General features: G+C 43.3%; 1 protein-coding gene across 2 annotated transcripts in view; it reads right to left on the bottom strand.

Moving 5' to 3' along the window:
* Positions 1–16469, bottom strand: part of SYNE1 (spectrin repeat containing nuclear envelope protein 1) — a 384525-nt gene extending 368056 nt beyond the window's left edge. For both annotated transcript variants that reach the window (XM_070417448.1, XM_070417449.1), the window contains exons 1-2: positions 16273–16469; positions 8887–9155 (exon numbers count right to left, since the gene is read on the bottom strand). In XM_070417448.1, the coding sequence (XP_070273549.1) occupies positions 8887–8953 (67 nt within the window). In that variant the 5' untranslated portion in view covers positions 8954–9155; positions 16273–16469. The remainder of the gene's footprint in view (positions 1–8886; positions 9156–16272) is intronic.
* Between the last annotated feature and the right edge of the window lie 1023 nt (positions 16470–17492).

Below are 17492 nucleotides of genomic sequence, written 5' to 3'. Positions count from 1 at the left end.
TGTTTCAGGTATCCAAACACCTATACTGTCATATTTCCCATTTTCTTTTCTAGAAACTGTGACCTAATTAAACACAGATCAAAGCCATGAAAATAGATGACCCCAACTCCATAAAGATTTCCCATAAGTATTACTTTGTTGTGTGGAAAGAATCTAATCATAATGTCAAGGGGTGCAGGTGAAGATTTATGAGGGAAGGAGGTGCACAAGGAAGGAAGGCACTGAGATGCAAGTCACACACAGGTGTCAAATGACATCACCAGGAGCACCATTCTCAGGAGGACTATCTGTCAGGTCACAGCGAGGGATCCCAACTCCACAAGAATGGAGAATAGATCAGGGTCTGAGTGAGAGGCCTTTTATCCTTAGGATACATTTTTGATTGGGTTCTACAGAAAGTACAGAATTATATGTAATAAATTCTTAAGATACTTCTCTTATCCAAGTAACTTCCAAGAACTTTGCAACTCTTTTTTTAAAGAGTTAAGTGAAGACAAATACTCCACTTTAAAAATATATATTTTTTGCCCTAGCCATTTTGGCTCAGTGGATAGAGCATCAGCCTGCGGACTGAAGGGTCCCAGGTTCAATTCCAGCCAAGAGCACATGCCTGGGTTGCGGGCTTGATCCCCAGGGGGGGGCGTGCAGGAGGCAGCCGATCAATGATTCTCTCTCATCATTGATGTTTCTATCTCTCTATCCCTCTCCCCTCCTCTCTAAAATCAATAAAAATATATTTTAAAATATATATATATTTAATCAATAAAAATATATTTAAAAATATATTTTAAAATATATTTTTAATTGATTTTAGAGAGGGAAGGGAGAGGGAGAGAGAAATAGAAACATCAATGATAAGAGAGAATCATTGATTAGCTGCCTCATGCACACCCCACACTAGGAATGGAGCCCACAATCCGGGCATGTGCCCTGACCTCCTGATTCATAGGTCGACACTCAACCACTGAGCCACACCGGTTAGGTAACCTTGCAACTCTTTATTGGCAATGCACAAGACTATCCTTTCATTCTTCCCAAAATGATTTTGAACTATATACGCATGTACTTGCACCTACTTGGGCCTGCTATATATATATATGATACTTATATACTATAAACCTTTAGAAACATGAACATATGAAAACATTAGCATTAATACAATTTATCGTTCCTCGAACCCTTTCTTCCCTTGGGTTCCAGATCTCCCTTCTCTCTTCTTTTTCACACCTAGGCTGCAGCTTCTCAGTCTCACATGTGGGACTCTCTCTCTCTTCACTCTTCCACCCCTAATGTTGGATGCTCTGCTTCTCAACCCTCTCTTTTCTTTCTGTCCTTGTTCCCTGGGTGGTGTCAACCAAGTCCATAGCCTTAAAGACTATCTGTGTGCTTATGATTCCCAGATGTCTTCTCCAGCTGTGCCCTCTCCCTTGATCTCTATAGTCATATAGACTCGACTACTTTCTTGGACGTTTGGATGTCATCAGGCATCTAAAATATAACATGTACAAAACAAAATCAAACCCCCCAAAACAACCCCTTGATTTTCCTCCTCAATATATTCCCCAACAGTCTTTTGTTTTTCCTCATTTCAAAATGAAAAATAAGGGGACAACTTCCATCCCTCTCTCTCACACCCCACACCCCATCTGTCAGCAAATTATTTTGGCTTTACTTTAAAACATCTATCTAGGTTTTTACCACTTCTATCCCTAGCCACTATTTAAAATCTAGTCCAAGTCACTCTTACCTCTCTTACCAAACTTACCTCTCTCCTGGTCTCCCTGTTTCCACCACTGACTATCTATATCATATTAAATATATGACAGTCACTTAACAAGTACTTATGAAGCATCCCCATTCGGAAGTGTAGCATGTTGGTCAATGTGCAGGGCACTGATGTGAATTTGACCCAATTCCTGCCACTCTGGACTTGGAGCGGGTGGATTAGACACAGCGATGCCACATAACGCACAGCAATGTCAGATTGCACAGCAGTGCTACAAGTGCTAAAGGAATGTAGACCGAGAAGAGAGAATTTCTGATTTTATCCCTGAGAAAGCTTTTGTTGAGGAAGCTTTGGAGATGGGCCTTGAGTTGGGCCTTGAAGATAAGTTGAGTTTTAGAAGCAGCCAATCGAGCTTAGTCCTGGAAGTGCTCCAGGAGGAAACAAAAGAGTCAGGGCACCTTCAGGATATTGCAAGTCGAGCCATTTGGCCGATATCTGGTTGGAGCGAGAGGAGACAAATGCTGGACAATTGAGATGGAGTTAGAATAGGGAAGCCGAGCCAAGAAGTTGGGACTTTCATGGAGATGTCAAGAGTCAAGGCAGGTTTTTACCATGGGAGAAACAAAATTAAGTGTCTGCTAAAAGTAATTAATTTGGAGGCAACGCGTGGGAATGCTTTCTCTTTTCTTTGTAAGCCCTAGATCCTCCCACTTTTAAAGGCCTGCCCCGCACTGTATCAAGTGCAACAAAGGGAACCCATACCCCACATGAAATACATTTATACATATGTAATTTTTGAACTGACTTGATTTACATGTGACTAATTGACATAATTTTAGTATTTGTAAATGTTTGCTAATTTGGATTTAGCAGTTTCCTTTTCTGTTTGACAGCCAATAATTTTGCAGACCCTTGAAGATCCAGAAGGCCTCTGACACTTTGTCCAGCATAGTGCATAATGGATAATATGGCTCTGCAAACAGAAAGACTTGGAGGATAGGGCATTAGTCAAATGTGAGCTCTTTAATACATTAAAAAGTAATATGAAAAAAGTAATATGAAAATGTAACAGACCTTTAGGATTTAAAGCATTATAGTTACAAAAACAACACACATGCCTGAGAGGTTAACATAGTCACCCATTCAGGTAGAATATGTGTCCTTGAAGTAACTTGGTCAAAAACTAATTTTGATTTTAAAAATTCAGGAAAAAAAAACTCTTCAAAGTAGGATCCAATTTAACTGGTTTCTTTCTTTGCCTTTACATGCCTTGACCAATTTTATTTTCAATTCATTAATTTAGGGGGCACAATTGATCCATTTATTCATCAACTATTTATTTAACTTATGTTCCAAAATACAAAGAAATACTCATTGTTATATGCTGAAAATTGTATTCTATTTAAATTCAAGATAAGATCATACAACATTCATTGTGGAAAGAAATTAAACTAAAAGGAGAATTTCAGCCTAAATACAATAAATGGATTTTTGTCATTGTTTTGTGACTTAATAAGGAGAGGGATTAACTCAGAGTAATAAAGTATAAAACTTCATCTCTCAAGGAACTATAAAAAAATTAGAATCTTCACAAGATGGGAAACTATCCTTTTTCCCATGCTTATTTAATACTAAATTAAAAGAAAATTGCATTTTCATCATTTATTTATTATTATTTATTCTATTTTTCAGTCAACATTTTTGGTACTCTGAGGTTTTCTTTCACAGTGTAATGGATTTATGATAAATATCATAGTAAACCAAAAACATTTAAATATTTTAGAAGGAGGCCACGATTATTTTTTACTGAACAGTTAGAGAATTTCATAGGCATGTCTCCAAGAGTAAACATTTATCTTTTTTTCTCATTTGTTTCTCTTTGAATTTACTCAAAAGTTTTAAAAATCAAAGTTTGACCTTGTAGTCAGTTCTCCAACTTTTTGATTGAATTGACCTCTGTATGACACCTGAGCCTGCCCATTTGAATCTCCTCTGGTATTTACCATCTGCTCTATAAGACCGCATCGATGCCCCTTATTTTACAATAGTCAACATGGATACATTAATTAAAAATCCTTAAAGTTTAGTAGATTATCTTCAAATGAAAAAAATGAATGTAATAAAAGTCAGCCAACAAATTTTATTAAGTAAACATTGTGTTAGAAGCACTATGAAAAATTACAAAGAGGCTAAACTCTTATCATTATCTTCAAGAAATTAAAAACCTGAAGAGTTTAGACATTTATTTTTTTAGGTGTAACTATAAAGGAAAGTGTCTCCACAAGCCACCTGCTAAATTGATTCCCACAGTAGTTAAGAGAAGAAAATGTATATACTAATTATTTGCTTTTAACATTTGAATACCCCTGTATTATACTTTTGCCCGGTATATGCTTTTAAGGTTGTATTTAAATTGATGAAAGTTACAGAAAACAGTCATTACTCTTAAGATCAAATGAAACCCCGCATTGCAGTCTGTCTGCTCATCCATAATTCAGGATCCCAGCCTCAAACACGAGGCTCAGACAAGCACAAATATTGGCAAAGGTGAAATACTGAATGACTACAGTAGCAACTAAATGATGTAGCAATCTGTGTGTGTACTTCAATCTTCTTGCACTAGAAATAAAAATTAAAAGCATAAAACAGCCAAATATTATGGTTATAAACTAAATAAGCAAGAGAGGAAAGCCAAGTTGCAACTATTCAAAGCTATGTGCTTTTTATTAGCTATACATGGATCTGATATGGTAATAAAACCCAAGATGTGGAAAGGCATTTGTTCCTCAGATTATCTATCCAGGCCTCCAAAAAAGGGGGTGGAGGGGGGGATGCAGATTCTAGAGGAATGCTGTTACAGATTTGAACTTTGAAAATAGCAACTCTAGTTCTATTTAGGTTAATAGAAAAGTATTTTTCCTCAAAAAAATTTCTTCATATATCTTAATTATCTGGGCCAGTGGTCGGCAAATGCATTAGTCAATAGAGCCAAATATCAACAGTACAACGATTGAAATTTCTTTTGAGAGCCAAATTTTTTAAACTTAAACTATATAGGTAGGTACATTGTTACTAACTTAATTAGGGTACTCCTAAGGCTTAGGAAGAGCCACACTCAAGGGGCCAAAGAGATGCATGTGGCTCGCGAGCCGCAGTTTGCCGACCATGGATCTGGGCAATATTGCCCACCCTCCATTTATGAGGAACTTGGTCACTAAACACCCTTGACAGAAGCAGGTCTTCTCTGTCTGGGACGTTGACTCTTGCTTGGGCTCAAAACATCAGTGAGCCGCACAGTGAGAGCTGAACACAGGAGGGGACATGTCCCTCGCCAGCTGAATCAGCGGAATTCACCCAGCAGATCAATAGGCGAGCAGACAGATCTGCAGGCCCCTTTACTTCCAAGGTTCATTTTGTTTCCACTGCTGTAGGCCAGGCTAGATATGGCCCCAAGACCTGACATTTTATAACCATTATTAACATATCCTATATAATAAAGAGGTAATATGCAAATTGACCATCACAACCTTGCACAAGATGGCCACCATAAGATGGCTGACAGGGGAGGGCAGTTAGAGGCAACCGGGCTGGCGGGGGGGGGGCAGTTTGGGGCAACCAGGTCAGCAGGGGAGGGCAGTTGTGGGCAACTGGGATGGCAGGGGAGGGCAGTTAGAGGCAACCGGGCCAGCAGGAAAGGGCATTTAGAGGCAACCAGGCTGGCAGGGGGGGCAGTTGGGGGCAATCAGGCTGGCAGGGGAGCAGGTAGGTGTCGATCAGGCTGGCAAAGGAGTGGTTAGGGGGTGATCAGGTTGGCAGACAGAAGCAGTTAGAGGCAATCAGGCAGGCAGGCAGGTGAGTGGTTAGGAGCCAGCAGTCCCGGATTGTGAGAGAGATGTCAGAGTGCTGGTTTAGGCCTAATCCCTGTGGGATTGGGGCCTAAATCAGCAGTTTGACATCCCCCAAGGGGTCCCAGATTGGAGAGGGTGCAGGCTGGGCTGAGGGGCAACCCTCCCCCTCCCAGTGCATGAATTTCATGCACCGAGCCTCTAGTATATAGATATATGCATATATATATATATATATATATATATATATATATGATGTATATACATATGAAGTAGTTGATGCTAAGAGCTAATGATAATTGTCTAGTGCTCAGAAATATCATCTCTTTCTAAACTATAAAGTTTATTGCTCTAAATTTATCAGGTACCCTTATGACATGTTGTAATGTTTTCTTTGACTAGAAAGGAAAAAAAAAATATAGTAAGTGTAGTCATCTCACTATGTAATAAAATTACTAGTTTTATACAGCACAGAATATATAAAACCATTATAATTCCTCTCCAAATCTGAGAAAATTGCAACAAATGATCAGGCCTTTGCCTTCTCGTACAATTTTCTTTCATGGCTGTTGCAATAGTTTACCACATCATGGTATTTATAGTTTTCAAAGCACCTTCATCTATCATCTCACTGAGCTTGACAACAATCCTGAGAGATGTGGACAAAAATCCACATTTTGCTAGTGGGGTCCCTAAGTGCATAGATGTTAAATAGGACATCCACTGTCACAGGTGAAGGATGGGGGGGCGGGGGCGGGTTCTAATGCTTTCCCCCATTCCACACACATCTCAAGAAAAACCACTTACATAGCCACCACAAAAAATATTTTAATTTTTCGATCCAGTAATCCCACTTCTAGGAATATATCCCAAGAAACCAGAAATAACAATCAGAAAGGATATATGCACCCCTATGTTCATAGCAGCACAATTTACAATAGCTAAGATTTGGAAACAGCCTAAGTGCCCATCAGAAGATGAGTGGATTAGAAAACTGTGGTACATCTACACAATGGAATACTATGCTGCTGTAAAAAAGAAAGAAGTCTTACTACTTGCGATAGCATGGATGGACCTGGAGAGCATTATACTAAGCGAAATAAGCCAGTCGGAGAAAGATAAACATCACATGATCTCACTCATATGTGGAATATAATAAACAACATAAATTGATGAACTAAAATAGATCCAGAAGCACAGAAGCATCAAACAGACCATCCAACCTCAGAGGGAAGGTGGGGAGAGGGGGAAGAGAGGGAGAGAGATGAACCAAAGGACTTGTATGCATGCATATGAGCATAACTCATGGACACAGTCAGTAGTGAGGTGGAGGTGAGGGCATGTACTTGGGGGGGGGGGATGAGTGGACGAAGTCAATGGGGGGAAAAGGATTCATATGTAATACTTTAAACAATAAAGAATAGCTGAAACCGGTTTGGCTCAGTGGATAGAGCGTCGGCTTGTGGACTGAAGGGTTCCAGGTTCGATTCCGGTCAAGGGCATGTACCTGGGTTGCGGGCACATCCCCAGTAGGAGATGTGCAGGAGGCGGCTGATCGATGTTCCTCTCTCATCGATGTTTCTAACTCTCTATCTCTCTCCCTTCCTCTCTGTAGAAAATCAATAAAATATATTTTTAAAAAAACAAAAAAAAAATAAAGAATAAATAAGTAAGTAAATAAATAAATAAATAAATTACATTCAAACATTTTAAAAAATATATTTTAAAAAACCAAGCTAAACATCAGTACTCTCCTCTCTCCTCTCACCCCTAACCATAACCTTAAAAGAGTTGTGAAACCAAAATAAGAATAAAATGTCTGTAGGATCATAAGCCAGTTCTGAATTATTTTCAGATTTACTCTTTATAATTTCCCTTTATTGCCAATCACATCCAGAGAACTTTCCCATTTAGTGCACTCAAAGGAAAATCTGCTTTATTACCTAATTACCTTCCCCATAGTCTGTAGGAGACGTGTAGGTTTCTTTCCCACTACTTCGCGGATGAGGTCACTGAGACACCAAATGCACAGAATGGTTCAGTAATTAACACCCGGGCAAACAGCCAAGACAAGACAGAGGCATGGAACTCCAAATTCAGTGCTCCGCCTCCCCAAGCAGACATACAACTTTCCCTGGAGATCCCTGGCACTGGGCAGACCCAGTCAGAGCTCTGTTCAGACTATGGAGGAAGTCTATGCCCACAAACTCAACAGAGATCTGTTTGGGGACCACATGACAAGGGGAGCTTCTAATTGGTGGTTTCTGGTTGGGTGGGGAAACTGCCAGTTTCACTCATGACCTGATTTTCTAAAGCTGGGAGCATGTTCTGGGCCATAAATATCCAGACTTAAGCATTTAGTCTGTATTTGAAAGGTCAAGCGTGCTTAACTGAAAATTAACGCTGTGCACATCAAGTCCACTGCAAGCCAGGGAAGTGGAGTTATGACAGATTAATATGATGCCCATGGTGCAAAGCCACACTGATCACTTGCTGGAAATTCTAGAAAACCGGAAGGCCAACTTATAACATTATTGGACAAAGACTAGAGCAAATTCCTGCTAACATTGGATATTTTTGTATCCTAAGAACGTGAGTTTGAAGCCTGGGAGAGGTAGAACCCCAGGGAAGCAGTCTTATATCTATAGATGATGCTGATTTTTATGGCTCAAGGAATATACATGTTGAAAGAAAATTCACAAATAGGAATCGTTTATGAGCTGCCATAACATTTGACTGTTGATTCCCTTGCAAAGAGCACCTTGCTCTTAGAGAAACAACACCGGTGGGAGCGGTTCCAGTCCACAGGCTGCCACTAACCACTGATCTCAGCACCCCTTTGGGCCTCTTTGGCCCATTTTTCTTAAAGACTTTCTCTGTCTCTAAGGGCTTTCCTGTTGGGATAAGTATGCCACTGGTTTACTTATCAGACAATAGCATCTAGTTATTTGTTACCACTGTCACGACCCTTTATGGGGCGCTGTCACGGAGCTGTGTTGCCATTTGTTATTGAAGGAGAGTTTGCTATAGCTCTGAACTCCCACTGGACACCGGATAACCATTACTAAGGCCACACAAACGCAGATGCAAAATCAACATAAGAACTTTGTCTTTTTGCTACATAAAGAAGACAGAATCTTAAAGTAGCATCGACTCATTTGAAAACACTGGGATGAAAGACATTTTGCTATTCCTTGTTATGATTTCATAAAATTGAATAAAAATGCAAGCGCCTTGAAAAGTTCTGAGATAAATGGATATTGAAAGCGCAGTAACAACAAAAGCCCGAAAACGAGGGCCGACTCTGTGCCTTACCTTGCAGCCTCTGCATCACGTTGGCAATGTCCCGCGGAGACCGAGAGGCCGTCCTGGAGGCTGCCATGGTCCCCGCTGCAGCATGAAACCCACAGCAGAGACTCTTGGCTCCAGGCAGAGCAGGACTAGGCCGCTCCAGAAAACACCTTGAACTTCACTGGATCTATGGGGTCATGATGCCACCCCAAGCCCGGGGGCAGCCAGTGCGGAGACAGCACTCCCCAAGGTGAGACCACTTCTTTTCCTTCCTCTTCAATAAACTCAGGAGCCTGAAAAACACACAGAAAAGGCACAATATAAAAAAATCCACATAGGTCACCATAGTGCTCAAATAAGAACTATTTCTATTCAATTTGAATAGATGATTCATTACCAAGTGAAATGACTAATGGGAAAAGACTTATAAGGTACTAGGCAACTACTAGGAATTTGGATGATAGTCGATAAAACAAATACATACACAAGACATATGCAATCAAATTGGTAGCTAAGAGGAGAAATGTTCTCTTTTAGTTCATGTTTTTAAACTATAGACTTTCTACATTGGTCTATGAAAAGTGAAAGTTTAAAACACAGAGTTCCATTTCTCATTACCCACAGGCTCTCTCTCCTATGCTGTGTTAGCCTGCTCTGCACAGCTGATGTTGCTGTTTTGTTTGTACACTTCCCAGGAGTGAGATCAAATCTTAGCTCCTAATAACACTTTGGTGAATTAAAACATAAATATAAAACTATTTTATTCTAAAACTTTGAATTTCAAATATCCTGACTTTAGAAGTCAAAATTGGTTAGATTTCGTGTTATTTCTCTCCACACTGATTCTGAAGTAAGTTGTAAGGGTGGAGTAGGAGTGGTTAAGCAGACAAGACATTTTCCTTCTAACTTCTTCCTAAAGTCTCTGCTGTGGTCCAGTTTAGCTCATAATTCTTCAGTGGGGGAGGGGGGAAAGAGGTAGGAGAGTAGTTGCTAAAATCTTGACATTGAGACATGTACTTGGAACAAGAATTTCTTAACCCTGGGGTTAGCTGAAGAGAAGGTTTTGCCACGGATAAAATAATTAATGACAGAAAAAGAGGAACGTGAAAAATGTGCCCAGAGAAAGAAACTTAACCATGGGGCCAAACCAAAGGGGCCTATGTCAGAGTGACACTTGTTACAGTTCACACGCATCTCTGTGATACGATGATACCAGTAAAGGCAGAGAAGAGGAATGGGGAGGGGGGCCGGGGAGGATGATAAAAACAAAACTGTAAAGAAAACACAGCACATGTATGTGGGATGGTCCTCCTGTCAAAAGGAAAAATAAAAACATAAGAGGAGTCTATGAATGCTATCAAAAATTCTATTATAACTGAATGTATATAAATAGCATTATTTGTGAAGGATTGGTTAAGTAGAAGCGTGTAAGTATAACATACAACTGGCTTTAAGGTGTCATTAACACTAGTATATAATGGGTTCTGGTTAAAATGCACAAATGCCAAGCTGATAGTAATCTTTTTAAATTATTTTATTTTTTAATATATTTTTATTGATTTCAGAGAGGAAGGAAGAGGGAGAGAAATATAGAAACATCAACAATGAGAGAGAATCATTGACTGGCTGCCTCTTGCATGCCCCACACTGGGGACCAAGCCCAAAACCTAGGCATGTGTCCTGACCAGGAATCGAACTGTGACCTCCTGGTTCATAGGTTGATGCTCAACCACTGAGCCACACTGGCTGGGCAACAGTAATCTCTTTTAGATTACCATTTTGAAAAGGATGCAAAACATTGCACACCGCTACTGTCCCCACGTGCAAACGCATCTAAAAGGTGGACTAGGGCCTAACTGGTTTGGCTCAGTGGATAGAGCGTCAGCCTGCGGACTGAAGGGTCCCAGGTTTGATTCTGGTCAAGGGCATGTACCTTGGTTGTGGGCACATCCCCAGTAGCGGGTGTGCAGGAGGCAGCTGATCGATGTTTCTCTCTCATCGATGTTTCTAACTCTCTATCTCTCTCCCTTCCTCTCTGTAAAAAATCAATAAAATATATTTTTTAAAAAAGGTGGACTGGGGCAGGAAAGGGGCTCTGGTCACTTAGCAAGTTAGGGGACGGGGTGGGCGCAGTGAATAGCATTAGTTGATAAAAAGGCAGCGGCGGGCTTCTCTTGGCTACTTGAAAGGATACCCACTAGAAGTAGACCCAATACTTGGCAGCTTCTCGGCTGAAGGGGTGCTTCCCAGTGGGTGGCTCTCCGAGTGATTCTCAGAGGAGAAATGATTACTGTGGCTGGCCTGTCATGCATCCAGGCCCACAGCCTGCGATGACTGTGTACCCATTAGCAGCCTTCACCTCCTGGGGACAAATATTCCACCTGCCCGCATACACAAGCTACCTTAACCTGAAAAACAACAGACAATGAGAAGTGCCTGAGGAATCTTACAAGGGCCTCTTCTAAGCTGTTAGAAAGTTAGGTTCTCCAAATGCAACACTGTAACTTTCTGAAATCTATCATCTATCTATCTATCTATCTATCTATCTATCTATCTACATATACTGTATACTAAGTAGGGATGAGGGAAGAGTTTCATTTTCATTCAGCTGCCCCACACCAAGGCATGCTCAGCACTGTAGTTCACAGATGATTAAGACATGGCCACCACCGTCAATCAAGAATTGTGAAATTAAAAGGGTTTTTAAAAAGTCATTGCATTGCAGATCACCACGTTCTTACCCTCGTATAGTTCACATTCATGTTACCCAATAGATCAATACTGAAATGTGTATCTATCCTTCCCTCCATCCCTCTTTTGATACCACATAAAAGCCAGAATAGCTCAGCTTATGCATCGGTCTTACTTCTACAGTGTGTCCTATTCCTCTTAGTACCACCCTTCAGCGTTATTTTCCCTCCATTGCTCCAATACTACCCATCTATACTATTATGCATATGATTTGTCTTATATTTTTCACCATTATTAGCCCTGGCTCACTCTAAGATCATTGCTAGCTTTATCTCACTCAGATTAGACCACGGACATTTTGCAGGTCTAGAGACTATAAGTCTTATTGCTTTGACATCTCACCTATTGATACCAAGTACATCTGTGAGCACATCGCAGTCCTCAATACATATTTTTGTTTAATTAAATCAAGTTCATAATACTTCACCTCTATGAGCTAACCCCCAGAAAACCTTCCTCCCCCTGCAAAAGGAGTTGGCGCAATATCCTTCCTATTTTAGACACAAGATAAAATATTTTGCATGTGTACACATATTTCCTCTTTTGCAAAATTATGATACTCTTGTTTTTTACTGATACTTTAACTTCAGAGGGCATATCATTTGATTTAAAAAGTCTAAGTGAGTAAAACAAAGATAATAAAAGGAGACTGGGAATTAGAAGCTATGACTTCTAGGCTTCATTTTGTTTCAATCAGATGGGTGATTTGGAGTTGGTTCTGTGGACAGAGGCTCTCGACCACTGCCTGTCCCGGGGAGTGTGGTGCCAAGAAATGGGCTAAAAAGACATGGAGCTGAGTCCGAATTCTGTCTCTTACTGTCCATGTGACCTTAAGATAAGTGAACTTTTCTGAGCACTTGTTTCCCCATCTGTAAAAGGAAGTAATTGTATGCTAATAAGTTTGATTTCATCCTGCTAAATTAAATTTAAAGTGTGTCCGGCATGTAGTAGAGTTTCAGTTTCTCGCTGGCTCCCACCTTCTTTCCCCTGGCCTCCGTTTCTCTCCCTGCAATCTGAGTGAAGACATGCTCTCAGGTGAGCTCTTCAGTTCCAAAACCAATGGCGGCACCTGTGACAGCTAAAACCACTGCTGGTACAAGGTCACGAGATCTTGAAGGTCACTCCTTGAACTGACTGATTACCTAGCAGTGGCTGTGGCCATGATCTCTGAACCAGAATGATGGGAAGATAACCATGTCCAGGGTGATTACAAGTTTTAATAGGCACAGGATATTGTGAGGGTGGGAGAGGGAGAGGGGAGCAACCAGTATCAGGATGGAAAGGGAGAATTAGGTAGCCATTGATAGGCGGTGTACCAATGAACCGTCCCTGCACCATCTCCAAACCCTTCCAGCAGGAGGAACTGAGATGACCAGGGAGCTAAGTCCATCCTCCATACCTAGCAGAGAGGCAAGATTCCTGAATTTATTATTTCATTCAGAAAAAAAAAATGTATTGAGAAACTATTTGACAATGATACTAAGTAAACAGCAGTGAACAAGACAGATAAGCCTCTCTGAGAGCTTATGTACCAGAGGAGGAGATGATAAATCAACACTACAGCAAAGCAGAGTGAGTGTTGTAATGCAGAAACCCAGGGTTCTGAGGAAACAAGCTCAATGCCCAATCAATAGCCATCTGCTGTATTTATTGTGCAGGATGCAGAGGGATTTTAACTGTCTGCTGTTTGGGATTCTCCTTTCTGAACAGCATGCTCTTCTGTCACCCACACCTGTGAAAAGCACAGCCCCAAATCATCACAGCGGAACCTTGCCAGTCTCTAAGCCAGTGGTTCTCAACCTTCTGGCCCTTTAAATACAGTTCCTCATGTTGTGACCCAACCGTAAAATTATTTTCGTTGCTACTTCATAACTGTCATGTTGCTACTGTTATGAATCATAATGTAAATATCTGATATGCAGAATGGTCTTAGGCAACCCCTGTGAGAGGGTCGTTCAACCACCAAAGGGGTCGTGACCCACAGGTTGAGAACCGCTGCTCTAAGCAGAGTGGACAACTGGCTACTGAAGCGGTTTCTTGTTTGTGCTCCTAAGAGGGAAGACACTAACTAGGAAAAACACTAGAAGAAACACTACGAGGCCATAGAAATACATCTTAAAGCTACGTAACTACAGGTTTAGGTGTGGAGAAATGAGAGCAGAAAATTCCGAACCCGCAACAATCGGAGATGAGGTGGCTCATTTCTGACTGAAGAGGATGAAGTGACACCATAAAACATAAGCTGATGGACAGCACGCTGCTGGGGTGTACATGAAGTATGGCTATTAGTTAATCAGCTGCCTAAATATGCTCAAGAATAGCATCGCTATTAAAATCCACTTAAACAAAAATAGAAAAGCTAATGAATGCATTCCGACCTCCTTCTAGCTAAGTTCTTTGCTGGAATGAGTCACATAAGTGTCTAATTTTAAATTTTGTTACTGATTTTCTCTTTCATCCTTTAGTAATGGTACTAATTACAACAACAACAAAACTAAGGTGGCTAAATGGAATAAAGATGGCTAACGGGAAGAAGAGGGCCGTCCTGGAGTTACCATAAACACACTGCTACCGTATGTGTGTGTGTGTGTGTGTGTGTGTGTGCAGGGGGGGGAGGGGTCAGTGAGTAGAACTGGTAGTTACTCACTATTATGACATCTACAGGGTACCAAATAAGCATTGGTCCTTAGCCTGCAAGAGCAAAAATACAAACAAGTCATCAAAAGACAAAGTATAGAGCCGATGGGCATGAAAGATATTGTCATGATTCAACTCCATTTTTATAAGCTTGGAGTATTATTAATCATGCCCAAACACATCAGCTACCTTTCTGTCCTACTTTGCTAGAGTATATACCACACTCTTTGCCAAACATGAGCTCTTGTTGAATTAGTCCCTGAGGAAGGGTACAGGACTATGCTTTAGGGGAGGAGAAATGCAGATTTCCTCACCGGGGAGTCCTGGGTCCTGTGGCTGTCACCTTCAGGCCACAGGGTGTGGCAGCGGTAGAATCTAGCGCGGGAACCGCAGGAGAAAATGCTACCAACCTTGCCCAATCATGGGCTTGCCTCCTCTTTCCATTACACCTCCTCTCATTTCTAAGAAGCTGTTGCATAATTACCAGAGAGCAAGTCTTAGGTGTAGCACCCTACACATTTCACACAAGCAATTCTTGAACATTTTAAAATGGTAAACTACCCTTCCCCAATCCCTACTCCTTTGCAGAACAGAATCAAGTGAGAAGAAGTCTTTTCATGGGCACAGTGATGACAGAAAGAAAGCAGGGGGGAAAATTACCAGCTGAGAAAGATAATAATGAGACTATCCCGTAGAAGCTAAGCAAATGTTTTCAAAGGTCAGCAATGTTATCTGAGTCAAGCTGCGCCTGTATCTTCCGCATGAAACATACAGTTAGCCTTCATCTGGCACATTTCATTCTGAATTTGCCACAAAGTAATACAGATTCAAAGACACAAGAAGAAATAGACATGTACTATTCCACTGCGCTGGTGATGTCAGGGCCTTTTTATCTATACAATTCATCTTTTTCACCGTGGGGAACAGCAAGCCTCTGAAAAAACCATCCTCATGACTCATGATTCAATCAGCATTTTACGCACATGTGGGTCGCATGAATAACCTTTGCCTAACTGAGAATGATTACACTTTCTCTTGGGTAGATCTGGTTTCTGGTTACAAATGTTTTCTTTAGGAAAGTGGCCACCAGATGAAGATAAACATAAGCACTAAAGAAAAGAAAAAAAATAATAATTCACTTTGAACTTTCGTAACCTTCACTGAAAAATGGCAGCTACGACCATGGTTTCTACTCCAAACTGCTCAGACATGAACATTCCGGGAAGGTAGGGCCCATTCCACAGCGGATGCTTCTGGCTGGGCTGGGCCCGAACCTGCAGCCTCCACGCTGGTATCCAGGCTGCACACCGAACCCGTTTCCCAAAGGGGTCCCTCTGCTTTGCAGCGGATACTGCTTCCTGTGGCCTGGTCCCCTGACCCTCGCCCGGCACCTGCCGCCCCGGGGAGCACCCTTGCACTGACTCCTCGGGCAGCAGCGCACCACCTCTGTCTGAAACGCGTGTTTCTGGAGGAGAGGAAAGTTGCCTTGCCCTCTAGCGTAGGCTCTCCGCGGAAGCATTTGCTGGGTGACAGCTGAGTAGAGTCTGGAGCTGGGGCCTCCTTCAGGCTTCCAGCCCTGGGCTTTGCCGCCCGCCCCCCTCCCTCAGCCCTTCCCAAAATAGTCTGGGCTGGAGGAAGGGAGGCTCCGAGAATGCGCCCAACTCCCCACACCTCCCATCCGAGAGGAGCCGCAGTGCCAGCCATCACAACGAGAGGGTGGCAGCCTTTTGCTTGGGCATCATTGGAGCCCAAAGAGGTGCCCTAAGCGGAAATGACAAGCCAGAGAGGGGGCTCCGCAGAGGGGCAGCTGCGTACAAGATGCTGGGAACACGCTCCCCTCCTCCGGCCTCCCCACCCAGAGCACCGCACGCACACACCGCGGCCCCCGCCTTCCCCCGAGCACGCACCGCCCGCGCAGCAAGTGCAAACTTGCTCGCAATTTGTCTGCCATCTCTTCGGCTCGCACCCAGCTTCTCAGCCCCTCTCCTTCTCTTCCCGCCCCCCATCTCTCCTTCCTTTTACCTTCTCTCTCCCGGGCTGGCTCAGGCTCCGGGCGGCGCAGCGAGCGAATGGCCGGCGCCGTCTCCGTAGCCCCGGCGCGAGCGGATGCAGGGCTGCGGGGAGCCCGCCGCCGGGTTCCGAGGACAACGCGCAGGGCGGGCTCCCGAGCCGCAGCCGCGCTCCCGGGCTGGCGCACCGGCTCAGCGGGCGCCGGCTGCTCCGCCACGCTCCCTCCTCTGCGATCGGGTCCTCCCCCCGGCTGCACCCTGGGGGTTTAGGCCTCCCCCTTCGCCCCCTCCCCCGGCCCCCCCGCCGCTCCCCGCGCGAATGCTCCTTTCCGAGGGGCAGGTCGGGTGTTGGTGCAGTTCCCAGGCGGGGTCCCAGCACTACCCGGAGTCGCCACACCCCTCTTGGCTCCAAGCCAGGCTCCAGGTTGTGCTGGTCCCTGGACAGGGGACCGGGAGGCTGTCTGACAGGCGTCCCTTACCTCCCTCCCGGAGATGCAGGGCCTCGGGCTTTTCTCTGCAGCAAAGTCAGGCCTGTGACCCACCTTCTCGGTGAGCCTTTCACCTCCTGGGGGTCTAGGAGGGAAGAAATGGCCTAGAGCCCCAGTCAGACTATGTGTGCGCCGGCCCCTAACTTCGGCCTGGGGTTTCCACCATCCGGTGGACCTTTTTGGAGCAGAACCTATCTTGAAAGGCTGGGGAAGTGCCCCGATGGTCCCAGGAAGGAAGTGATGCAGTTCAATAAGAACATTCCGGGCTCCCATTCAATGGACTTTTCAGAAAGATAGTAGCAGCTGACCTTTTGACTGTCAGTTCAGCAGCCCGTAGCATCACGGAGACTGGCCGGGCTTTGCAGGGTTTTGCCATTGTTGTTTATCCAGCTTCGCTCTCTTGAGAAGGCACTGGGCATCTTCATCGGATTTATTGCAGTGTTTATTAAGATGATGCCGAAGAGTTGCCTCCAGTTCCGTCGGATGCACCATTTGAGCCTGTGTGAGACTTTCCGGACAAGGCCTTCTCCTGGTGCGAGAGAGATCCCCGTGTTGGTGTTGCCTAGTAGCACTCAGGAGAATGATTTTGTTGTGGTTTTATGGTTTCCAAGCAAAGTCAAACACAGTCTCTCTTCACGGACAATGAAGTCCAAGGGCAGCGGGAGGAGGGCAGCTAAAATAATTGAAGCTATGTTGCAAGAATCTTAAGCATAATAATTACCCCCTCGGATTTTCAATCTGAACA

The sequence above is a fragment of the Myotis yumanensis genome, unplaced genomic scaffold (genome assembly GCF_028538775.1).
Source record: "Myotis yumanensis isolate MYYU_CA2020_CCGP unplaced genomic scaffold, mMyoYum1.0.hap1 SCAF_6, whole genome shotgun sequence".
Lineage (NCBI taxonomy): Eukaryota > Metazoa > Chordata > Mammalia > Chiroptera > Vespertilionidae > Myotis > Myotis yumanensis.
The sequence above is the reverse complement of the archived record's forward strand: the minus strand, read 5'-3'. Positions and strand labels throughout refer to the sequence as shown.